General features: G+C 59.5%; 1 protein-coding gene across 1 annotated transcript; it reads left to right on the top strand.

The window, feature by feature from the left end:
• Positions 1-2,137: 2,137 nt before the first annotated feature.
• On the top strand, positions 2,138-14,622 carry WNT6 (Wnt family member 6). Its single transcript, XM_059476148.1, has 4 exons — positions 2,138-2,403; positions 10,294-10,514; positions 13,379-13,680; positions 13,942-14,622. Exons 1-4 carry the CDS (start codon positions 2,327-2,329, stop codon positions 14,401-14,403), a joined length of 1,062 nt encoding a protein of 353 aa, XP_059332131.1. The 5' UTR covers positions 2,138-2,326; the 3' UTR covers positions 14,404-14,622.
• The last annotated feature ends 10,237 nt before the right edge of the window (positions 14,623-24,859 follow it).

Genomic DNA, 24,859 nt, shown 5'->3' with positions numbered 1-24,859 from the left:
GCAGCCCCCGGCCCCTCCAGCCTCACCAGAGCTGACATGACAAGGCGAGTCGCTGAGCACCAGCCGCACCTGCTCGCCGAGACGGCACCCCCGCCCCCCGCTCCCCTCTTCGGGGCAAAATCAAAGGGATTTTTCTGCCCTTAGGAAATCAGATAAAGGCTTCTCACCTGCCCCGCGCTGCCTTTGCGAGGAGGCCAGGCGCTAGGGGCGGAGGGACAACAGGCACTTTCAACACGCCGGCAGATGAGCCGAGCCGAGCGCGGCCGGCAGGGGCTGGGCCCCTGGGCACGGCTCAGCCTGGCCAGCCCCAGCAGGGATGTCCCCTCTCACCAGCTGTGGCTGCGGACTATCCCCCAAATCAGAGCTGATGAGCTCCCTGTAGGACAACCAGCAGGGAGGGGTGGGTGAAGGAAAAGCAACAGGGACGGGGCATGGTGCAATGATGCAGTGCCCAGCTCAGGGACTGAGCCCATGTCCCTGTGTCCCCGTGTCCCCACGCTGTGGCCAGGGCAGCCCAGTGCTAGTCACCATGGCAAGGGTGCAGACCAGGAGCCCATTTCCTGTGTGGGAGGGCAGAGAAGGAGCAGGTGTGAGTCCTCCAGAGGTGGTGGGAGTCTCTTACCTCCTGTGCCCAGGAGGGAGAGAATTGTGCCAAGCTGCTGATAAAGCCTGAGTCATTCACCACTGAATGCTGCTAGCAGGGAGCAGACGTGCCCAGGTGAAGGGATGAAACCACGGGTGATCAAGGCAAGGGGAACATTATGGGCAAGCCAGGGGCTTGAGATGGGCAGGGTATGGGAGGCCATGAGGGGGGACAGAGCACAAATGGCTACCGGAGGGAGGGCTGATCTCACCAGCAGCAAGGGTGCCCTGCTTTGCCCATCACGGGTGGAAGACACCTCCTTTCCCTTGGGCTAACCCAGTGGGCTGGCTGGTTGCTCCATGGAGTTGGGTACAGAGATCAGGTGAGACTCCCCCAGGGTAGATCCTCTCCCAGGATCCATGGCCTAGAAGCTCCAGGGCTGGGAGCTGATCCCCAACCTCTGCCGGGAGCTATAAATGGTACAAGAGGATTCAGAGATGCAGAGCACTGGACTGAGCTCTGGAAAACCATTCCTGAGGCGCCTCTGTGGGGAGCATTGGTGTGGCAGGCTATGGGCTCCTCCTGTCCCCAGCTGCACAGCCCTTGTGTGGCCCCCTGCTACCTTCTGGGCACGTCAGCTTCCTCCTGCCCAGGCAGCTCCAGCTGTTATGAGCTGGTGTGGGAACTGTGTCTGCTCTGGGTCCCCAGCACCTGAGATGAAATCACCATAAGCAAGATGTGCCTCACCACACTCTTCTCCTCGTCTCCTGGTTCTCCTTGCTCCTAGGCCTGGCTCGATCATTCTCCTGTGTGTCCCTCTGCCCCAGGTGTGTCTCTCCAGAGTGCTGGAGCTAAATGTGGGGAGATGCTTGCGAGGGGTCGCTCCTTCAGCTTTCCCAGGTGGGACAGACTGGTCTGAGGACAGGCAGGGTCATGGAGCCAGGGTTGTGCCAGGCGAGCCCAGGCAGGGACAGGGGCCGGGAAGGGCTGTGCTGGGGCAACACGGGGGCGCCAGGTTTGGGCAAGGCCATGTTAGGGGTGTCAGGGTCGGGCAGGAGTGTGACAGGAAGGTGTCGGGGACACCTCGAGGCCAGGTCGGGTTTGACAGGGCTGCGGCAGGACCCCGAGTGGAGCCGGGCAGGGCTGTGCCGGGCAGGGCTCTGCCAAGCAGGGCTTTGCCAGGCAGGTCCGTGCCAAGCAGGTCCGCAGCAGGTCCGGGGCTTCGGGGGCAGGGCTGTGCCAGCCAGATCCTCAAAATGGGCTGCACATTCACACATTCAAACGCGGCGGCAGGACGCGGGGCCAGGCGGGCTGCGGCCACCGTCCTCTCCCGGAGGGTGCCCGTGCCCGCATCGCGTCCGTGGCTCTGCGCTGGGAACGGAGCCTGGCACCCGGGAGTCCCCACGCCCGGCCCGCCCTGTCCGTCCCCCGGGCTCCGGTTTCCCTGTCGGAGCAGATGCTTTCGCAGCCCCGTCCCTCCTCCTTCTCCGGAGCAGCCTCCGCGCCGCGCTCCAGCCGCCCGGAGGTGCCTGCCCAGCCCAGCCCAGCCCAGCCCGGCCCGGCTCGGCCCGGACGGCCCCGCCGGCCGCGCTGCTGCCCGGCCCGGCCCGGCCCGGCCCGGCCCGGCCCGGCGGAGGGAGACAGCGGGCACCCACCCGCCGGGGCCCCGGCCGGACCTCGGGGGTGCCCGGCTCCCGGCCAGCGGCGTGGAGCGAGTTCGACGCTTTCCTCAGTCCTGGCAGGATGCTGCCTTCCTCCCGGACCCAGCTGGGGCTCTTCTTCATTCTCCTCTGCCCCGCTAACATCATCGGGCTCTGGTGGTGAGTAGCACATCCCGCGGGGGTAAGCAGGAGGGCGCGCAGGGTATCTCGATCTCCGGGGGTCTCCCCCAGCTTGGGGACAAAAGAGTCCCCTGCACCCAGGCACCGCTTGGGTTGGAATTGCTTCTCGCTGGCTGCTCTGGTCCAGACCGGGGCACCCACATACTGTCAGCGTTTGGGCACACAAGTGTGCTGGAGGCAGCAGCTGGGGGATCCCCAGGAGTACAGGGTGCATGGGTCCTGTGGTGAGAGCTGCACTTTGCCTCCCCGCACCCCCAGCCCACTGCCTGGGAAGCTTGCATGCCTGAGGGGTGGGCAAGGGGGCTTAGCGGCTTCCAGACCCCTTCAATAAGTCAAATTTAATTAAAAGCCTTAGGGTCCCTACAGTGTCCCCCCTGAACGGTGGTCCGGACACAGCAGGGACAAAACCCCTATTTGTAATGGTGCCCTCATCAAAGGCAGAGACGGTGCCTTGCAGGATACCAGAGGGGGTGGGGGATTCATTACAGACACAGAACTGGGACCCAGCCTTGGAAAGCCCAGGTATCTGTCGAAACATGAACTATTTAAATCTATTAAGAATTTCACCCAGCCTGTCTTTATCCGGTTTTAAGTGCTTAGATTCCAGCTCCCCGGCGTGCCGTCCAGGCTATCATTCATTATCTGAGGCTATTCGTCTCCACATTGTCACACTCTTTTGACCCCTAAAATAAAGCTCTCCATAAGCCTTTCCCCTCACAGTGCCCTGCCTGCCCACCAGTGATTTATTCCACATCTCCATTCCCTCTGCTAGCCCTGGCTCCAGGGCTGCACTGGGGATCTTTGTGAGAGTAAATGGTGCTGTTACAGTCACTTGTACATCAGCTGAGAGTTTGTCCCTGGACCCCAAGCGTTGAGTTTATTGCCAGGCAAGGGTTTAGCGTGGGGCTGAGAGGGACTTGCCTTGGGTTTTTGTGCTAGAAGAGGGGAGAGTGAGGTAGGGCAAGCCTGGCCAAGGCAGGGTGCTTGTGGAGGGGCTCCATGCTCCGTGCCACCCAGCTCAGGGTAGCTGTGCCATTGCAGGGCATGTGCCATCCTGCTGCTGTTTCTTCCTGGCCAGTTCTCAGACACACACAGAGCTGTCCCTTCAGCTCTCCATGCTTTCTCTGCCCCATCCTCCCCCATATCTCCAAGTTCATGGTGCTCCAGTTTTGAGGACATCTGCCCATGACTGGAGCAGGTAAAGGTGAAGCAGAGGCTCATTTTGCTGTCATTTCAGGGGCAGGCAGACAGCACCAGCCAGGGCAAGAGGTACCAGTGTCCCTTGCTCCAGGTGCTCAGAACTGCATCTCCCCATCGAGTCTGGGTCCTGCTGGTGCCATGCGTGCACAGGCAGCAGTGACTGCAGGAGATTAGCAGGATTTGGTAGAGGAGGGCAAGGGGTCAAACTTGCTTTTTCTTCTTTAAAAAAAGAAGAAGAAAAAAGGAACCTTTATTTTAAGAATAATAACTCAGCTGCCTGATGCACAGCAAATGCACTGGGCAGTGGAGTGGCTTCAGGGGGATCACCAGCTCACTCTGCTTAACTCTGGAGCCAGCGAGCTGGGAAGAGGTGGTGGGTGGGTGAGGCCACCAGCACTGCCAAATGGATGTGCCAGGCTTCCTGGGACTGGGCAGAGGAGCAGCTGGGTGATTCATGAGCTGCTTCTCTCAGAGTTTGGTGCTTTGGCCCCTGGCTGAGATGATCTCAGGGAGCCCTTCCTGTGTGGGGCAGAGGAGTCTGGGCACTCATGACAGGCATCTCCCGTGTGCCTGCTCCTGTTCTGGTCCCCTCTCCTCGGTCTGGGTAGCACTGGTGTCAGTGGGTTTTGCTGTTGGTGGGGAGGGGTTCAGGGGAGCAGCTGTGTGTTTTGCCAGAACTCCTGGAAGCCCCAGGACTGGTGGCATTGACAGAGCTGTTCACTATCACTGATGCATAGGGGCTCTGGTGGCACACATTTGTGTGTGCATCACTGGGCACTTGTGGGTGCTTAGCCAAGGTGCTCAGCCATTTTCCCCTGGCAAAGAAAGAAATGTCTTTACAACTTCCCCATCCCACCCCTGAGTACATTATCTGTGTGCTGGGGGATTACAGGGGTTGCCTGTTTAAGCCAGCATTTTCCCCCACTGATGACCTAATTTGTGAGAGGGCTGGGCTGGATCTCAAGATGCAGTCCCAGCCCAGGCAAGCAGCAGGGCCTGGCCACTCACAGGTGGTAACTGTGCCCATTGGGATCCTGGCACATGGCTGCATCTATGGAAGAAGATTTAGGCATGGTGTACAAGCACTGACACCCTGCTAGTGACACTGTAGCCTGAGAAAGAGCATCCCCATTGTGTGAGGATGTCCCCAGAGAGCTCACTGAAGACACACACCTTCCCATGGCAAAAGGGAGCAGGCTGTGGTCAGTGCCAATGGAAGATATGTCACTCACGCGCTGCTGGCACCTTGATTAGTGCCAAGCTGCAGGGAGTAGGCTCTCCTTGCTCCCAGAGGCTCTGTAAATCCTCTTTCTTCCTCCTCCCCTATTCTTTACACATTTCTTGCTCAGCTCCTTGTGCAACAGTGATTTCTCCCTGAGCAGGACAGGTAGGGACTGCCTGGGGCTCCTGGGCTGGCCCAGAGGCTGCAGAGATACAGAGCAGGCAAACTGAGTGTCTGAGGAGCCCAGGCAGGTTCAGGGCAGGATTTCAGCCAAGCCGGTTTGCAGGAGTGCAGAGGCACTCTGGGGATGGGGGCAAGCAAAACCAGCTCCCCTGGCGCCTCTTGGCTCTCCATGGGCACGGCTGAGAGCAGCTGGGAGATGGAGGGGAAAGCAAGCGAGAAAATCATCCCAGCTGAAATGTGCTCTGCTCCAGCTGTGGGTCTGAGAGGGCCCAGAGGGACAGACACCTGCCCTCCATGCCCTGCCCATCCATGCATGAGGGCAGTGCACCTCCAGCTTCTCTTCAGAGGTGCTCAGAGAGGACCTCTCCCACCACCCCCTGTGGCTGTACCCTTGCTTGAGGGGTCCCAGTCCCATGTCCCTCAAGCCCCACAGCCTGTGTGACCACCCAGCAGTGTTCTCTTCTCTTTCCCTGCCCAGCTCCCCCAGTGCAGGGCTAGAGCCTGTGAGGGCAGGCTGCTGGGCTGGAGGGCCCTGCCTTGGGCTGAGCCTTGTGAGTCACCCCTGGTCCTGCTGACCCACAGCTGCCACCCCACGGCTGCCCAGCCTTCCCCAGCATGCCTTCTGCCCTGGGGCAGCACCATATGGGCAGGAATGAATCTGACACAGAGAGAGCCCCTGCCTGATGCCATCTCCCTGTGCCCTTGCTGGGGCAGCTGCTGACGTGCTGGGTTTTTCAATGGGACAATGTTTCTCTTGTACCCTTTGAGATGACTACTGGCTCCAGCATTGGGCAACTTGTTTTCTCCCACAAGGCAGCTGAACTTTCCCCAGTGCCATTCCTTGTCCCTGCTCCTGGTCACATCCATCTCCCATGGTGACACCCAGGCTCCCTGGCCATGCCCTACTCATGCACACAGCTGGAGGATTGGTCTGGCCTTTGCATCAGAACCTTGAGTGCTTCAAACCCCTGTCATGCAGGAGGGTACTGGGCACACTCTGACATCTTTTCAGGCTTTGCAGGGTCCCCCCACAACATGTGGCACCCACATCTGGGCATGAACTAGCTGAGCCCTCATGCTACCCCAGCTCTAGCCCCTGTCAGCACCCAGAAGAAGGAGGCAGTGACCATGAGTGATTGGACTTCTTTCCTCTTATCCCAGCCCTTCCAGGGTTTGGACATGGCTTTAGGACCACCACCTCTGCAGGTGAATGCTCCCTCCATCCCCCCAGTACCTGCAGCACAAGTTTGGGCAGCTCCTGCTCACGACAGCCTGGCCTCAGCATGACCCTGCAGCCAGCAGGTCCATGGCTTGGTGCAATGCCATGCCAAAGCCTCGATCCTTTAGGCAGCTCCCCAGCTGTTTGCAGCCATCCTTGCCAAGGAGATGTAAGGAGGAGGGCGGGGAATGGGGGTCCCCCTTCTCTTCCCAACCCATGGCATTTCCTGCTGCCTCAGTGCCCCGGGTGCTGCTCGGCAGCCAAGCCCTGGCTGTGCCCCCCGGGGCAGTGACTTGCTGCTTACTCACCACACCCCCGTGGGCTCTTGCTCTGGCTCCACACCCAGTGCTCCGGTATTGGCAGCACCCACACATGCCCTGGGTGAGGGGCTGGGTGCCCACCACATGCCTGCATGGGCTGAGGGAAAGCTGGGTGGGTGAAAATTCATCTGTGGGTCCCCCTTGCCCTGTCTGCACAGCTGGGAAAGAGACAGGCTCCCTTTGGGTGTGACTTGTCACACAGTGTGACATCATTGTGTGGGGTGTGAGGTGACCCATGTCCCCAGGGATGGAGGTCATGTGTCCAGGGCTGTCACCCTGCAGTTCTTACCTCTCCAGGTGGGTGCAGAATTACCTGTGGGCTCAGAGAGCTGACCTGGGTACCCCAGTACCTACATCACTCTGCTGAGGGCTCCCAGAGGCTGGGATAGAGACCTATATGCAAGGCAAGACACAGCCTTACTGCCCTAGAGCAGGTCCCCCTGCCCCACAGGAGTGCCCAGGCAGCAGTACCCAATGGGTGCAGGCCTGTCAGATCCCACATGGAGCTGGCATGGCCCAGCCACTGCTCTCCTGCAGGTGTGACTTTTGAAAGCTGACTGTCCTCCTCCTCACTGCATAGTTCTACAGGCCTCACTGCCTTGGCTTCCTGCAAACCAGGACCCTGCTGGCTCCCCTCCATAATGCTCTACTGGCAGGGAGCAGAAGTCCTGCTCCACATCATCCCCATGCCCAAGGAGAAGATGGTGACCTGTCTCAGGCTCCTTGGTCCATGATTTTGGCTGGGAATGAGAGTGGGATATAGTGGAAGTCCCATGACCATGAGCTGAGCTGTGGAAAATGGTGATTGTATCTCTGGGAACCCCTGTCTCTGTTGCAGCAGGCACAGCATGCAGAGCACAAGGGTTGCATCAGAAGCCCCGGTGACTCCTGTTTGACGTGTGTCACTGGGACTGGGCTCAGGCTGTGGCTGTGGAAGCTAAGGGCTGACAGCAGCAGGTGGGCAGTGGTTTGCAGCCCTTTGTCTGTGCCTCAGTCTCCCCTTTCAGCAATGGGGGCTGTTTCCCTTACACAGGGCTGCGGGGAGGTTGGATAGTGGGGCTCACCATCCCACTGGCTTTTGGGCTAGCCAGAGCCCCCAGCAGCAGCTCTGGCAGGCAGCAAAGGGCACAGGGGCAGGTGGCAGGGATGCTCTGTGCCGCTGAGCCTGGCTGGGAGCTCCAGGCAGGGGCCGGGGTGCCCCAGGCGAGGTGTGGGGAGCCGGGCTGGCGACCCTGCTCCTTCACCAGGGCAGGGGGAGGAGTGCCCGGCAGCAGAGGTGGGGCACCTTAATTGTAGATGCGGGAGGCCTTGGAGCGGGACAAGCTCAGGCAGATCTGGGCCCTGCACCGGAGCCCTTGCCAAAGTGGTAGCAGTTTGGCAGCATTTTTCTTGCCCTTGTCTCCCCCCATTCTCCCCCCCCTCTAAACCCTCCAAAGCAAAACAGCTCTCGGGCTCCCGGCAGCCTCGCCGTGCCAGAAAGCGGAGCCCAGCGGAAATTAATATCGCTCTGGACTTAGCAGCCCACCCCAGCCTGGCCGGCAGGGACAGAGCTGCTGCTCTCCCGCCAGCCTCGCCGCCGCCTGGACCATGGGTGGGGACCCCCGGTGAGGCGCCCATCGCCCCCAGACCCGCGGGGCTCGGCTCTCCTTCCTGGCCTGATCCAGCGGGCTGGGGTGAGCCACAGTTCAGCATTTGATCTGGCGGCCCTGGGGGCTGGAGCATCGTTTTTATATGAGTACAAAGAGTCGTCTCTTAATGAAAGTCCCATCCCGGCTCCCCCTCTCCCCCACTCCACCGACGGGGGCAGCCAAACCTCCGCCATCCTGCTATGGCCACAAAGGACAGCAAGCCTGGGGACCAACATGGAGGCTTGGATCCCTCTGTGGTCATCATGGGATGGGTCTGGACAGATTTTCTGGTCACCTTCCACGTGGGCCTCAGTGTCCCCATCTATGGAGGACCTGTGCCAGGCAATCTCTGTGATGATTCCCCAGCTGCCCCATCTCTTTGCAGAGGTCCATGTGAATCATGCAGCAAAGGGAAACTGAGCTGCCAGGAGCAAAGGGAGATGAGTTCTCCCTGGCAGGAGTGTGGGCTTGCCTCAGTTTCCCTGCTGGAAGTTCCCTTTCCAGGCTGTTTGTTGAGCTGTTTAACCTTTAAACCTCCAGCCAAAGCATAAGGGCTCCTTTTCCAGGCTGTGTGAGAGGGCACATCCTCTCCAAGCCAGCTGGAGTCTGGTAGGCAGGAGATCCAGGCAGCTGGGGAGCTGACATGAATCAGGGGGATCCTGGCAGGGCTTTGAGCTTCAAACAAGGGGCTTGGAGGGAGTTTGCACTGGGGACAGGATTGCAAGCAGAGAACTGCAGCCTGGTGTCCCAAACACAGCCCCCCAGCTGCATGAGAGTGAAAAGGAAACCCAGAACACAGTTAAACACTAAGAGTCAGCTTGTGATTTTTGAGCCCTTGGGGCTTGGCCAGACTATAAAGCTCTGGGTTTGGAAGCTGTGCAGCTGATGCTCTCCAGTGAGTGGGGCTGAAGGCAGCACAGGCCGCCCAAGCACTGCTCCCCAGGGAATCCCAGGGATTGTAACCCTCCCAATCATCAGGCATATCCTGATCCTGGGGTCTGCTGGGTTCAGCCCTGAGCTTCTGTGGGCATCCGTGGCCGTGAAAATCATGTTGTTGAGCGGGATGATGAGCCCACAGGAACAGCGCTGGAGGCGGGGGTGGGCTGAGTTTAGGCTGTGCTGAATTGGTGTGGCCCATGGCTCCGGAGCTGCCCGTGGCAGAGCTGGAGCACGGTCCGTGCCAGCACAAGGCAGGGCGCTGGAGGCTGTGCAGCTGCACCACGGAGGCCACTGCAGGCAAAATGTGTGGGGAAAGTACAGGAGTTTCTGTAGCCCATGGCACACCAGGGAGCACAGCACCGAGCTCAGACTTTGCCTTCGGGGCCAGGGAGTCAGGCAGCTCACGCCAGCTGTGCTGGCAAGGAGGAGCTGCCTCTGACGTGGGCCCAGCCAAGACTTGCCCTCCCTCGCTGGCATTGGCAAAGCTGGCAATGCCACCTGCATCCCTCCCTTGCACTCCTGCAGCCGCCTGCGGCTCCGTTCCCTGGAGTCAGGGCCTGGGTTTGGGAGGTGACTACAGGATCCTGGCCAGCAGCCGAGGGCCTTTATCAGAAGCAAGGTCACTCTTCTAGTCTCCCACGGGGTGAAGCAGTGAGAACCCGTGGAGAGGGGGAGACACACCAAGATTTCTGGCTGGGCTCCTTGTTGTGTCCACAGCTCTGGGAGACGCAGCTGCATCGGGCATCAGTCACATGGCAATGCCAGGTCTGGGTCAGGTCAGTGCCAGCCCCAATGAACAGGTGCTGAGTAGCACAATATTTCTGCCATCTCCCTTGGGGACACCACCATGAATGTCCCCAAGGATGTAGAGTGTAGAGTGGTATGTGCCAGCATACCACTGTCCCACAGTAGGAGATCCACCCAATTCCCCAATGGATGGACAGGGCAAGGTATTGCCTGGGTGAGCCACCCATCCCTATTGTCCTAGCCCCACTGCATATGTCTCTGTCCCCTTGTCACCCATGCTCAGCATGGAGCTGGCACTGCCCCGCAGCCTTGCTCCATCCCTGGGGGTAGGGCTGCTCGTGTCCCACCCACACCCTGGTCTCTGCTGGGCTTGGGTGCTGGTTTTGCTCTGCTCGCTGTCCCCTCCTGCAGGGCAGTGGGGAGCCCCCTGGTCATGGACCCCAACAGCATCTGCCGCAAGACGAAGCGGCTGGCGGGGAAGCAGGCAGAGCTGTGCCAGCTGGAGCCAGAGATCGTGCAGGAGGTGGCCAAGGGCACCAAGCTGGGCGTCCGGGAGTGCCAGTACCAATTCCGCTTCCGCCGCTGGAACTGCACCAGCCACAGCAAGTACTTCGGCAAGATCCTGCAGCAGGGTAAGGCCAGCTCTTCCTCAGCTTCCCATTTCCCAGAAGGACCCCAGCCTGGGGAAGCACCTCCCCAGGGCTCCTGGAGGAATCTTGGCGTGCAAAGCTCTGTGTGTGTGTGTGTGTGTGTGTGCAGGGGGTTGCTCAGTGCTCCCCGGTGCAGTCATGCCGAGGTTTTACTGCCAGGACATGTCTCTCTGTGTTGTAATGAAGCAATTACCAATGCTCCCAGACAGCGCGGGGCTTCATGAAGCCCAAGAATGCACCCTCGTCTGGCAGTGATTTACTGCTTCCCCCCAGGACCCCAGGGTGTGCTGTAGGAAGGGGCCTGGCTGGGAGGCAGTGTGCAGCCCTTGGGAGATGCCCCTCACACGTGGGTGCCCTTCACATCCCTCCTTCTGGCCTTGCAGGGAGCAGAGGAGTGTTTGTCTCCTGTCTCTGTCCCTGTCCCTGGATGGGCATCCTGGTGTCACCCTGAGGAACAGGGCTGGGTGGCAGGAAGACTTGTGCAGGTCTCAGGCAGTGGGTACAGCAGTCCAAGCCAGGCCCAGCTGCAGCGAAATCAGAACAGGGGCAGAGCAGGAGGGCACCCGTGAGTGTGTGAGAGATGGGAAAGCCCTGCCATGCTCCTCAGGGAGAGTAGCTGGGAGTGGATGGTGTTCCAAGCAAGAGGGGTTGCTTGAAACACCTTGGGCTGGTAGGATCACTTAATGGGAAGTGAGTTTAGCCCTGCCCCTCTTCCCATGTTGGCCCCTGTGCTATGGCACATGAAGATGCTGGAGCAAGCCCCGGTCTCCTCAGCCATCACATTTGTTGGTGCTTGGCCAGCCCAAGGCAAGGTGGATATGTCCATGGGCCATGCAGGGGGGTGAAGGTGGCATCCCTGGGGGGATTGGAGAGGGCGGGGTGCCTTGGGCACCCAACTGACTGCTGATACTGGTGGGGGTCAGAGCTGAAGCCTCAAGGGAGACACTGGCCCATGGGAGAGGAATAGGCTCATTAAAAAGCTGATTTGCAGATGTGGGTTCCCCCCAACACAGGGAGGTGTATTCAGCCAAGAGGCAGAGAGGGCACATGGGGGACTCTCCTGCCTCTGGAGTCACCTATTGTCACCATAAACTGGCAGTGAGGCAGGTGGGACCTGTGCCAGGCAGGGATCTGCTCTGGGAGTGGGATGGTGCCAGAACGCAGGGCCGGACCAGGTGGGGAGTGAAAGTCACTGGCAGATAAGCTGTTGGGTACCCAGGAACAGCTCGTGCTGGAGGAGGCACAGGCACATCAGGCATGGGGATGCTGAAGGAGCCACCACGATGGTGGTGGTTGGTCCAGCCTCAATGGTGGGGTGCTGGAGATAAGCAATGTCATAGGGACAGTGGCAAGTTTGTCCCGGCACTCTGAGGAAGCTGGAGGTGTGGAGTTCCCCAGAGCAACAAGATGGGTATCAGAAGACCTCAGAGGTGCCAGCAGGCACCAGCCTCCCTGTAAACCTGCAGGGACTGCACCAAGTATCTCAGCATTTTTGGGGTTCCCAGCTCCATCAGATAAACACCTTCCATCCAATATCCTTTTCTACCCAAGGATGCTGCAAATCTCTTATTTCTGGCCATGGCCTCCCTGGCACAGTCATGGCTGTCCCCTCTTCCCTTGCTGCCACCTGTGCCAGGTGTGGCATGCCAGGGCAGGCTGGCTTGGGGGCAGCCACGTGTCTGGAGGAACTGTCAGAGGAGCGGCATCCCCCCAGGGCCCGGCTGGCAGGGTGGCATGGGCACCTCTGCCAGCTTCGGGCTGTCTGCTGAGGGTTCTGCCAGCGCCAGGTGGAAGCAGGCGGGTGGTCGGGTGGGCCCGGGGAGGGGGTGGTACCCCCTTGGTAGCAATGCCAGAAAGGCACCGCTCTGCCCAGCTCCTGCTCACACCAGAGGGATGCAGGTGCTGCGTGGGCTTTTTGAGGAGCCGCTCATGGAACTGGTGCCCTGCTATCCCTCTTCCTGCAGCCTCCCCACGTCAGAAGATGGAGGGATGGGACACCCCCAAAACCCCCCTTCCCCTCCCTGCCCAGGAATCCCCTGCAGGCCGGCCCCTGGGCCAGCCCTGCCGTGGCATCCGGGCGGGCAGGAGCGGGGCTGGCACGGTGCAGGGGGCGCGGAGCCCCCCGAGCAGGGCGCCGCACCCCTGCCGCCAGAATCCCCCGCTGGCTGTGGCTGCGAGCGGCAGGTCCGGGCAGGGGAAAGATGCTTGGAATTCGTGTCCCGGAGCAGAGAGAGACAGGAGCAAATACTAATAATAAATAATCCTGCAGGGTGGAGGCTGTGCCGGTGCAGAGAGGGGGGCGGGCAGCTCCCCATGGCAAAGAGGGTGGTGGGGGGAGAGCAGGCAGCACAGCTTCATCACTTCCGCCCTGCAGAGGGTGAGTGGCACCCTCGGTATCCCTCACAGTGTGCCCTTCCAGGTGCCAGTTTGGAGCTGGGTTGGGATTTTTACTGCTTGGAGGGAAATTGCAGGAAATTGCAGTGTGAGGAAGCTGTGGGTACCGCCTGGTCATCTGGGACCACCCTCTGCTCTCTGAGCTTCCCTCTTTCCTACGGGGTAGCACCCAGACTTTCAGGGGAGGTGGGAGATTTGTTGCCTCTCCACAGCTGAGTGCAGGAACACTGGCAGGGCCTGACCATCCCCCAGAACCTTCAAATCTGCTTGCAGGAGGCATCTCCTGCTCCAGGCAGCCCATTCCAGGGTGGGTGCATTGCCCAGAGAACAGCACCAAGCACATGTGAAGAGGGAGGATGGGGAAGCCACTGGGATATAAGCCAGGGGTGGTGCTTTGCTTGCTGGGGCTGACCCCACATCCCAGCCCTGTCTGTTCTCCTGTTCTCCTGCAGATATCCGTGAGACAGCCTTCGTGTACGCCATCACGGCGGCGGGAGTGAGCCACGCCATCACGCAGGCCTGCAGCATGGGCGAGCTGCTGCAGTGTGGCTGCGAGCTGACGCGGAGCCGGGCGCCCCCCTCGCCCACAGTGGGGCCGGGCACAGAGGGCACCGCCTGGGAGTGGGGCGGCTGCGGGGATGATGTGCAGTTTGGCTACGAGAAATCCCAGCAGTTCATGGACGCCAAGAACAAGAAAGGCAAAAATGACATCCGAGCTCTTATCGACCTGCACAACAACGAAGCTGGGCGCTTGGTAAGGCCCCTGCACTCCCTGTCCCCCGCAGCCCTTGTGCCCCTGTCCAGCCCTCCACCTCCAGTGTCTCCGAGCCGTGTACCTGCACCAGCTTTGGCTGAAATATTACCCAATATCTTTTGAGAATCCTTTGCAGGTGCTTTGGAAAGCCTCTCTCCTTCCCCACCCCTCTCCCAGGCCAGGGCAGCACCACGGGGCAGGGTTTTGGCTGGGGGTGCTGGGCAGGGCCCCGAGGGCTGAGCATGGCTGTCTCTCCCTCAGGCGGTGCGCAGCTACATGAGGACAGAGTGCAAATGCCACGGGCTCTCGGGCTCCTGCACGCTGCGGACCTGCTGGAGGAAGATGCCCCATTTCCGTGAGGTGGGCGACCGCCTGCTCGAGCGCTTCAACGGGGCCTTCAAGGTGATGGGAGGCAACGACGGCAAAACCCTCATCCCTGTGGGCGACAACATCAAGCCTCCCGATAAACAGGACCTCATCTACTCGGCCGACTCGCCCGATTTCTGCTCGGCTAACCGTAAGACGGGCTCGCTGGGCACCAGGGGCCGCGTCTGCAACAGCACGGCCATGGACACGAGCGGCTGCGACCTGCTGTGCTGCGGGAGAGGGCACCGGGACGAGACGGTGGTGCTGGAGGAGAACTGCCTCTGCCGCTTCCACTGGTGCTGCGTGGTGCAGTGCCGCAAGTGCTCCGTCCGCCAGGAGCTCAGCCTCTGCATCTGACAGCCCGGGGTCAGGCGAGGACAATTTGGGAGGCACCTCCAGGCTCACAGGGCCCCCCCGGGACAGAGACAGGTGGAGCCGGGGGCAGGGTCAGCGTGGGTGAGCTCAGCTCTGCGCTCTGAGGAGTCCTGGCTTCCCCAGAGGGCAGCACGGGGCTGCCTGGCACCCCCATGGTCCCCATGGCACAGAGCTTCCATAATAAAGCTATTTAAAGCCGTATGCCACAGAGCTTCCTGGGGAGGGCTGAGAAGCGCTGACCACTGTACTGGAGTGGGATTAGCCAGAGAGCTGCCTTGCCCCAGCTGTGAGTCACAGTCAGTCACACTCCTGCCAGCACCTAGCCCTGCTGGGACCTGTGGTGAAGTCCAGCTCATTTTTTATCTACCCTCTGTTTTTCTCTGTGGCTGTCAAGCCCGGAGATGTGTGTGGATGAGGGCGAGTGCTCTCCTGCCCTGCTCTGCTGCTTCCAGTGTGTGAGTACTCTCCTCCCATCACCCACAGCTGTCATTGCTTGGGGTGCCCGTTTGTGTCCTGCCACCATCTGACCTGGGATGTTTGCAGTCCGTGGTGCCTCCACTCATGCCTCATGCCTGAGGTACATCTAGCTGCCCTAACACTGTGCTGTTGTGCTCTGACTTTCTCGAGGGGACCCTGTATTCTCTTCACTCCAGCCATGTCACTGCAGTCCCCGCTGCAGAGCCTGGCACACAGAAGCCCTGGACAGCGCTGACACTGTTGGCTTGGTGGCATGCAAGGCATTCACTTGGCATGCCATGGGCCACGTGCAACCCCACCTGGGTGGCAGGGTGCCAGGCATGTGTGTCTTTATAACCTGATCAGCCTGTGCCCCTCATGGACAAACACAGGGTGAGGAGCAGCCTGCCTGGCTGCCCAGCAAGGCAAGCTGCCAAGCCTCTGTTCCAGGGGCTCCAGGAATCTCTGAGGGGGTCCCTCCCATGCTGCAAGAAGCCCACAGGAACTGGTTTCTCCAGGGTTACCCAGCACAGGGGTTTAGGTAACTGCAGGGTGGAATGTGTGTGTGCAGTGCCTGCTCAGCTGGCAATGCCCACTGGGCTGAGGACCCCCAGAGGGCTGTCAGCAGGGTGAGACCCTTGGCAGAGAGGCCCACGCTGCTGTGCCTGCCCTCCACACCACAGCAGTGCTGCACACTGGGGGCTTTCCTGTACGTCCCTCTTCAGGAGAGCTCTAAGCTGAGGTGGCTGAAGTGGCAATGCCCCATGTTCTGGGTACTGCCGGGCAGGGTGAAAGCAGAGCTCACAGTGCTGGGCACACTGCAAGGCAGGGGAGGCTGCATGGGGTGCTGGGGATGCCCCCCAGTGTGCCTTCCTCGCCTGCCCCACCCCAGGCAGCCAGCAGGGAAGGGCAGCAGAAGCACGGTGCTGGTGAACCATTAACTCAGCACAGCAATCATTAGGGAGGAAGTCTCTAAATCTGTTAGCTGCAGCTTTGCAGCTGGAAATTCCCTTCTGACTTGGCCACAGTGGTGCTGGGATGTGAGCAGGGTAGGGTGGGTGCTGGTGAAGGTACCTGTGCCTGCAAGCAGCTTGGTGTGTGTGCATGCACAAGTAGCATGTTTATGCTTGTTCATACGTGTGCATGTGAGCTTGTATCACCATCACTGTGTGTGTGAGCCCTTCATGGGTGTGTAAATAGGTTGGCCTGTGTGTTTTCCTGCATCTCTATGAATACACAGCAAATCACAGTGTGTGTGACAGTGACACTGTCCCACATGTGCCTGTGTGAGAGTATGTTTGTGTGTCATAGTATGTTTCCTCAGGTGTGTCTGGGACAGGGAGGACGTGTGTGGGTGCAAAATGGTCCTCCAGGAAGGGAGCTGGAGAGTTGCAGGAGCTGTGTGCTGGAAGATGTGCAGAGCTGTTCCATAGGCTCTGCAGGTGCCTCTGAATTGGATGCACTTGAGCACACCCCATGGCCTGGACTGCCTGTCAGGAGAGGTCAGTTCAGACAGGTCCTGTGAAACTTTAGGTCATTCCTGCTGTCCTCTGGAATCATAGCTGACACCACCTATAGAGGGATTCTGAAACTCTCTGTGAGATGTTCAGAGTCTGGGCTCCAGCCTTCAGCAAGTTCCTTCTCTGGATTCTGTCTCATCTCCCCCACAATGGGCTGCTTTCATGCTGCATGGACATGGCTCTGGAGATGTGGCAATGGATAAACCCCTGAGAAGACATTTAGTACTTTTGAGTAAGGCATCTGACCTGTGTCCTTTCTGCCATTGCCCCAAATCACAGCTCCTGAAGGATGGAGATCACAGAAGCCAAAAATGTGGAGGGGAAGCACATGGTCTGTGCTTGTGGGGTAACTCCTCTGCACATCCACGAGTTACCTCTGCACTGTGTCTGTGAGCTTCTCATGGATGTGAAAACCAGTAGGGCTGTGTGTCTTGTTCTCTGTCCAGCTGGGGAAAAGGGACAGCTCTTGTGGGGGCTGACAGCTCCTTACCACAGCTCCCTACTGCTCCTGATCTGGCAAAGCCAATTCCTTTCCCTCGATAGCCAGGAGAAGCCCTGACACAGGCAAATGCTGCCAGCAGCCTGTCAGGGTCTGGACTGGCCCAGTGATCTGGAGAGGGCTGAACAGCCAGAGAGCCCCCTAGAAGCCTCCCAATTCTTCATAGAGAAATCTCCGAATTCTCCAGACCTCCACAGCTCCCCAAGAGCTCCCCATCCAATAGGACCTCACCCCAGACTCCTAACACACCCCAGCAGTCCCTCAGGGCAGTCACTCCCCACATCTCCAGAAGTGCCCCAGGAGTCCCCCAGATTTCTAGAAGTCCTGCAGCCCTCCAGGCCCCCAGGAGCCTGCTGAACCCCTCAAACCCAGCCTGCGGAACCCCTCAAGCCCTCCCGGCCTGGGGGCAAAGCAGCCCCGCCGTCGCTATGGCAACCCGGGATGCGGAGTGGGAGGAAGGAGACCGCCAGGGGGCGCTGCGGCACGGCACGGGGAACATGGGAACATGGGATGGGATGGGATGGGATGGGATGGGATGGGATGGGATGGGATGGGATGGGATGGGATGGGATGGGATGGGATGGGATGGGATGGGATGGGATGGGAGGATGCATGGGGAACATGGGAGTGGGAATGGGATGGGGTGGGATGGAGAGATGCACAGGGAACGTGGGAGTGGGCGCATGGCAGTTTGATGTTTACAGTTGGACTCGATGATCCTAGAGGTCCTTTCCCACCAAAATGATTCTGTGGCTCTGTGAATGTGGCTGTGTGTGGGGGCTCGTGGAGGTTCACAGGGTTGTGCAAGTGGCTGTGCTTGGGGTGAACGTGTGGTGGGGTGTGTGTGTATGGGTGTGCATGGCAGAATGGGCACAGGAGTGGGTGTGTGTGAGTGTGTACAATCCATGATTCCCATCCCCGTGCTCCTGTGGGCAGTGGTCAAGCAGGACTCGGTTCTGGGGGGGCTGGTGAAAGCCAGGAGTGCACAAGGGTGTGGGTGCAATAAGGAGCTGGAGAGCTCGGGAGTGTAGTTGTGGATGTGCGTGTGTAGCCCAGATCCTGCTACTGGACAGTTTACATTGCAAAACTTGCAGGATCTTCCCAAGGGAAAAAGAGGAAGTTTATAATAATTGGATTAAAAAAAAAAAAAAAAGAGAGAGAATCCCAGACCCCTGTAATGTTAATGACTTTGGGTTTTGTTTTGCTTTTGTTTTTTACATTTTCTTTCCAAATGGGAAGAATGCAGTTTTCCCTTCAATTTCCCAAGTTAAAACAGCTGGACAGATTAATTCAATCAAATTTGAAAAGGAAAATCTCTCTGGACTGAGACCAAAATTAGAATATTTTTGCCCCCAAAAAAGAAGTACTTTAGGAAAGTTTGCAGTAATGCTAATAAATTCTAAGACGGGGAGGCCAAGAAACCTGCATACCAGCTGAGCCAAGCTGAGTGGTCAGGCTTGGACAGTGGCACCCAAGAGCTGTGTCAAACCCTGTTCCTGTGGTTGTGCTGCCTGCTCACTGCTCATGGCTGAGCAGGGGCTGCCTGGCCAGCGGCAGGGCTGGGTCCTGGCCAGGGCTCCTGCCTGCCCAGCCTTGCTCTCCCGGGAGGCCTCTGACTCTCCTTCTCCAGGCTCTGCTGCTCCCTCCAGGGAGCTGCCTGTAACTGTCCTGCTCTGCCCTCATTTCATTTCCAGTGACAGATGTCACCCGGGCAGCCATGAGGACACATCAACCCCAGCTTGTCCAGGAGGGCCTGGCTCATCCTGCCCATCATGGGGGTTCTGCTGAGCCAGCCCAGCCCCTCCTGGCTCTGCCCCGTTTCTGGCACTCTGGTGTGTGCAGGGGCTGCCTCTGGAGGGGAGCACACGGGTACTGGGGGGCGTCCAGGCCAGATCTGCTGCAGCATCTCCCAGCACCCAAGCAAGGGAATATTTTGGGACCTAAAGCAGAGTGCAGAGAGGGGTGTGATCTCTCGAGGGACAGGAGATGGGCTGCACAAGGACCCCAGACATGTTCTTTGGAGACACTGCCTATGAACATGAGGGGTCTATGTCCTTCCTTTTCCTGTTGGACCCTGTCCAACACTGGTGTCTGTGCTCTGCTCTGTGCACACAACTCCAGCATCGTGGGACTGGCTGTGCTGGCCTGGCACACACTAAGCAGTGCTTGTGAGGGCAGTGGGCTCTGGAGCTTGTCAGGGAGCTGCCTGACACCAGGGCACCCCTTAGATCCCCCATCCCAGAAGAAGGGCAGAGCAGAAGCTCTGTCACTCCTGGGTCCTGTTTCTGATGGCAAACATCTCACCTTACCCAAGCATCTTCCACTCCATGGCCTCGTTACTTACCCTGTAACAAAGGCAGCAGCCATCCTCCATCTCTAGGGAGGGGATCTGCCTATGCATACCCCTGCAAGGCAGAGCTGCAGGAAAATGATTGCTGAGGTGGTTTCATGCCCTGATCACTGCACATAGGGACCAGCACCTCCCACCTGTCCTTGTGGCTGTGCCCCCCTCCCCACAGGAGGCACCTGGAGCAGCTCTGCACAGATGTGCTTGGGCAGTCCTACCCAGCCACCTCCCTGCTGTCTCAGCAGCCTGGCCCTTCTGGGGACATGCTCTCCTTGCCAAAGGCAATGCAAGGGCTGGGATCCCCCATGGTGGTTGTACCAGCTCTGCCATGGGGTGTCCCCCCACATGGTCAGTCCCTGTGGTGTGTGGGAGGCAGTGTGCACGGGGGCTTGCTCCAGCCCCGTGGGATGGTGTCCATAGCAGGCTTCAGCCCTTTCCTTGCACCCTCTGCCAGGTGCTGGGAGGAAGATGAAGAGGCAAGATCTGCTGCCTCACTGCAGGGATGCTCCAGGGATGGCCAGAGGCAGGCAGGCCCTGCCTTTCCAGCCTGACTGAGGCAGTGTGGTTGAGTGCTGGTGCTGGCCCTGCCCCAGTGCCCCGGGCAGCTGGCAGGACTGGCCGGGCCAGACCAGTGGCCGTGCCTGGTCCTGAGTCACAGCAAGCACACCCGAGCAGGCTGTGGGGTATGAGCCAGCCACAAGGCAGTGATGCTGGGGGCTCCAGGGCTGCTGGGCTGGGGAAGTTTGGCATGGTGACTAATGCTGCTACAAAAGGCAGGGTCACCCTGACCCCACACCCAGCCCTGACTAACGTAGCTGTCACTCCGGTCCCATGAGGAGAGCTGTGCTTCAGGATGTCAAAAGCTGGGTAAGTGGATGGCTGCATGGGCTCCCAGCAGGCCTCCCCTTCCTCCTCCTTCTCCTTGTCCAAGCTTCCTCTCGCTTTAAGATTTCCCAGAGATTTCCCTCTGCACCCCTTCAGCCCCACTCTGTGTCATCAGAGCTGCCTCACCTTGCCACACCTGCACACTCAGGCTGGCTGGCCCTGGTGGTCCATCAGCCCCTCCAAAGCTGCAGCATGGCCAGGATTGTGCTTGTCCAGAGCAGGCTGTTCTCTCCCTGTGCTGCTTTCTGGTCACATCTGTGGGCCCACAGCCAGTCTGTAGGAGCAGTGTGATACACTCAGAGGTCTCAACCCTTGCATTTTCCTGCCATGGATTTCTAGTGGGTCATCCTTGGACATGCAGAACCTCAGAGAAGCTGCATGACTGTCCAGGACACAGGCCTTGGAAGTTGCTCATCACAAGGCAGAAGGGGCTGGAGGAGGGCATATGCCAGGAGGAAAGGGGGGAACAGAGCCAGCAAGTTATGGGCTGAGTGCTGAGGCGCTGGAAAGGAGCTCAGATGGAGATGGCAACAGGAGAGCCAGCTCCATTCTCCCAGGTCTGTGGGGCACTGGCAGGACCTGCTCCTGCACAAAGGAAGGGAAACAAAGCAGGAAAAGTGCAGGCAGCCTGAGGGCTGGGCAGGAGGATGTGCAGTGTAAGAGATGGAGGGATGGCAAGAGGGATGGAGAGACAGAGAGACAGAAGGATGGAGGGAAGGGAGGATGGAGAGGAAGAGGTATGGATGCTTCCCCAGTTCCCTGCACAAAGCACATCCTGGAGCATCATGTAACCTGCTGAAAGAAGGGACCTGCCTGAGTGCTCTGGCCTGGGCAGGGGAGTTCCAAGGGGTATTCCCAAAGTGCACTGCACCAGGTACTTCCCCATCACCTTTTGTACACTGGTCCTGGGGAGAAACCACCTTCATTCCAGCTCTGACAGCATCCCACATCCCTTCCTGGTCTCTGCAGAGTGTGGGGCTGCTGAACAGTGCTGGAGATGGGACAGAAGCTTGGAGGTGACAGGTCCCATGACCCACTGATGCTGTGTTCCCAATTGGGGGCCTACAATAATGACAAGAACAGAGGCAGTGCTCTCAGAAAGCTCAGCTTTTTGCCCTGAGCTTTGACGGTCCCATCAGGACCAAAGCACCCTCCACCAGCCTCACATCCCTGCCTACACCCATCCCTGCTCAGCAGGGCCAGGTCCTGTCCTTGGCCCCCCAGTTCCCCAGGCCACAACAGGTGCTTAGTCTTGTGCTTGAGGGCTTTGCTGGTGTGATGCAGAGGAAAGGGTGGAGCAAAAGGCTCACCTGGCTCCTCTTGAGCCCCAGGACATTGCTGGGACATGAGGAAACAGGTCCCCCCTGCCTGCCCCCACTGTGAGCACTGGGACACAGCAGCTGCTCTCCTCCCCAGGTCAGCAGGAGTGAGACACACTTGGAAGTGATTGTGAAAGGATGAAAGTTCTTCTCTGATTTGCCTTGGCGTTTATTTTGTGCACAGGATCCTAACAAACATACAAACATCTGTGCTCCTGAAGCCTGGAAGGAAGGGCCCCTTCCCCAAGGAAGGAACTTCTGGTGGGAAGGTGTCCTGCTTTCACCAGGGGATCTCTGGTGGGTCCAGGCTGAGGACAGCACACGTCTGGGTGTAATCCCTGGGGTGGCCCAAGAAGGAAAGGGGTGCTGAGAACCTGCTGAGGACAGCTGAGCCAGGAAGCTGCCTGAAACTGGAGGCTGTCCCTCTGCCCTATCTCTGCCTGCTAAGTGGGGGTTCAGATAGTCTGTTCCAGGATGTAAAGGGGAAACTCAAGACAGGAGCCAGATCTTATGTGAGAGGAAGTGCAGAGGGTGGGAGCAATGGCTTCTATGTTAGGGACCACTGTGTGTCATGTCCACAAACCTGCTGGTGTGTTCTGCCCAACCCTGACACCACAGATCTCATCACCAGTCTGCACCTCAGCCTCCTTTGGTGGCAGGTGGCTAAAGGGTGTCCTGACACCATTCCCAAACTCGTGTGGGATACTGCACATCACTGGCTGGGTGCTGGGGGATCCAGGAGGGCAGCAGCTATGGAGGAAGTGATGAGTGCTGGGTGATGCTGTGTCAGGAACCTCTCTGTGTTCTCAGGCCCTTGCTACAGGGACAGAAGGCTCTGCACCCTCACCTCTTGCTAAACTGTGTGGGCAAGGATGTTGGAGGGCAGATGCTGGCTCTGTACCAGGGTCCATACCTGCACACAGGCTAAGCCCACTCAGCAGCAGAGCTGGGGACAAGAGAACAGCCAGCAACCTCAGGACTGCTGAAGAAACCTCAATGGTGATGCCACACCGCTGCACCCAGGGGAACCAGCATAGTCTCAGGGCTCACCCCCAGACTGCAAGTCATGTCCCAAAGGAAGTGCATTTTCCTCTCTAGTGCAAACAGGAACCATGACACGAGCAGAGAAGGTGGCCCCTGTCGGTGCCGCTGTGCTGATGGGGAGATGCCCAGTGCCTGCCTGGTGGAGAGGGTTTGGCACCCGCCAGGCAGCTGTTTATGGCCCAAACACCAGCCTGGGGTGGGCTGTGGTGGCTGGGGACAGTGGGGGCCTGCAAGGGTACTGCCTGCCACCCCCATCCCCAGCACCCAAGCTGAGGCCTCTACCCCCAGAATAGGCACCCAAACTAAGGGGACACCAAGCATCTCTGGGGAGAGGCTGCATTGGGGCAGATCACATTTGCTGCAAGCCCAGTGAGCCTGGGCTTTTCTAGGGCACCCTCCTGTCCCCAAGGAACCAGCAGGGAGACACAGGGATAACCTGCAAGGCTACTGCACAGCTCCCAGATGAAAGATACCCTGCCCACTGGGACTCCATGAGGGTAAAGGGTGCCCAAGAACTAAACTGATGGTGCCAAGGAGGTGGGCAAAAACTGTGTGTCCAACCTGGGAGTGCTCGTGGGCTGAGGCTGGGAGTGCTTGGTGGCCCTGTTGAGGGAAGGCAGAACCACATCCACAACTTCTCCAACTTCTCCCCAGGCACTGGCCCTGCAGCACTGCTCTCCTGACACTGGGCTGGGGGAACCCAAAAGGGGGCTGGCACATGGCATATGCATGGCCATTCTCCATGCCCCCACACACACAGAGTCACACCCCAGCATGTGCCACTCACGCTCACACTCCTGTGCACACTGACAGGCACCCACATGGCCCACACCATCATGAATGCCTTCTTGCACAACCACAGCTTGTGCCAGCATCCCCAGTCCCCCTGTGCACACCCTGATACCTCTGTGAACCTCCAGCATCTCTTGCACATGCCAAACCACAGGGACACTTGTCCCCACTCCTCCTCCATGCTACTATGAACAGCCTTCTCTCTGTGTTTGCTCACTCCATGCCCCATGGATTTCCTGTATGCTGGTACACTCACTCCCCACACACCCCACACCCTGCACTCTCTCCATCCCCATTAACACTTCCCCCTGCCCTCATACCCTGCCTATTCACCCTATGCTCCAATCACATCCAATCCACGCTGTCCACACTTGACCACATCACACACACTCGCTTTACACCCTGTGCACACTCGCCCCACACCCAGGGCATGCAGGCACTGGGACTGAGAACAGTCCTCCACACTCCACACACGCTCACGCTCACCACTCACACTTTCTCTGTGCTCCATGCACACTCCCCCGTGCCCTGCACCCTTATGCCATACCCAGTGCCCGCTCACACCCTATGCCCTACACACTCACCCCACACTGCACACACATCACACCCCTGCAGCCTCGCCCCTCGCCATGCACACTCACCTGTACACTGCTTTCTCACCGATTACAAGGGTCCCCTGCTCATGCATGCTGTGCACACTCCCCCTTGTCCCACACACACTGAACCAAGCCGTGCACGATCACCCCACACCCTGTGCCCTCACCCATACTTGGTGCACTCTCACGCTGAGCACATTCACTGCGCACCTCGTGTATGCTCACCCCACGCCATCCACATTCACTCTGTGCACACTCTGCTTCCGTGTGCACACCACCAAACCCCACGCCCACAGCACCTTTCCCCCATGCCCTGAGCACACTCCTCCCAGCAGCGTTCAGTCCCCCAAGTCCCCACGAATACGGTGCCACAGCATGCACGCTCACCTGCCGCCCCACGCACAGTCCCGCACACCGCGCACACAACAAGCCCACGGGCCAGGTACACTCAGCTCTGCCCGCGCTCCGGATCCACGCCGCACACGCTCACCCCACACCACGAGCACTTACCCGCACCCTCCTCCGCGCTGAGCATTCCCACCACACACACTTCTCCGCGCTCCGCACGCTTACCTCACACACCGTGCCCACTCACCCACGCTGTGCCCACCCCACGCCGCTTTCCCCCCGGCCCCGCGCCCACTCTCCCGCCGCCCGTGCCCGCTCGCCCCCCCCGCCGCCCGCTCCCTCTCCGGTAGGCTGCGTGCGACACGCCGGCTCCCCGCCCCGCTGCCACCCTCTGCCCCGTCCTTCCCCCGCGGGCTCCTGTCTGGACGTGTCGGGACTCGGGCTCCGGGCGCTGAGTAATGCTCGGCGCAGCGCGATCCCAGGCAGAGCCGCTGCCGCCGCCGCTCCGCGCCCAGCGCTCCCGGGGCGCTCCGGCCGCGACCCTGCTCGCTCCGCCGGAGGCCCGGCGACACCGGCGGCGGGGGGCGGCGGGGGGGCCGCGGCTCCCCATGTGCCTGCGGGCCCCGCGGGAG

The sequence above is a fragment of the Ammospiza nelsoni genome, chromosome 7 (assembly GCF_027579445.1).
Source record: "Ammospiza nelsoni isolate bAmmNel1 chromosome 7, bAmmNel1.pri, whole genome shotgun sequence".
NCBI lineage: Eukaryota > Metazoa > Chordata > Aves > Passeriformes > Passerellidae > Ammospiza > Ammospiza nelsoni.
Note: the sequence above shows the minus strand (reverse complement) of the source record. Positions and strands in the feature narration are given on the sequence as shown.

Excerpts from the sequence above, each read along its gene's own strand:
- WNT6 (XM_059476148.1), top strand. The coding sequence starts at position 2,327 with ATGCTGCCTTCCTCCCGGACCCAGCTGGGGCTCTTCTTCATTCTCCTC. Across the intron at positions 2,404-10,293 it reads AACATCATCGGGCTCTGGTG|GGCAGTGGGGAGCCCCCTGG; the intron begins GTGAGTAGCACA and ends CCCCTCCTGCAG. Across the intron at positions 13,681-13,941 it reads ACAACGAAGCTGGGCGCTTG|GCGGTGCGCAGCTACATGAG; the intron begins GTAAGGCCCCTG and ends TCTCTCCCTCAG.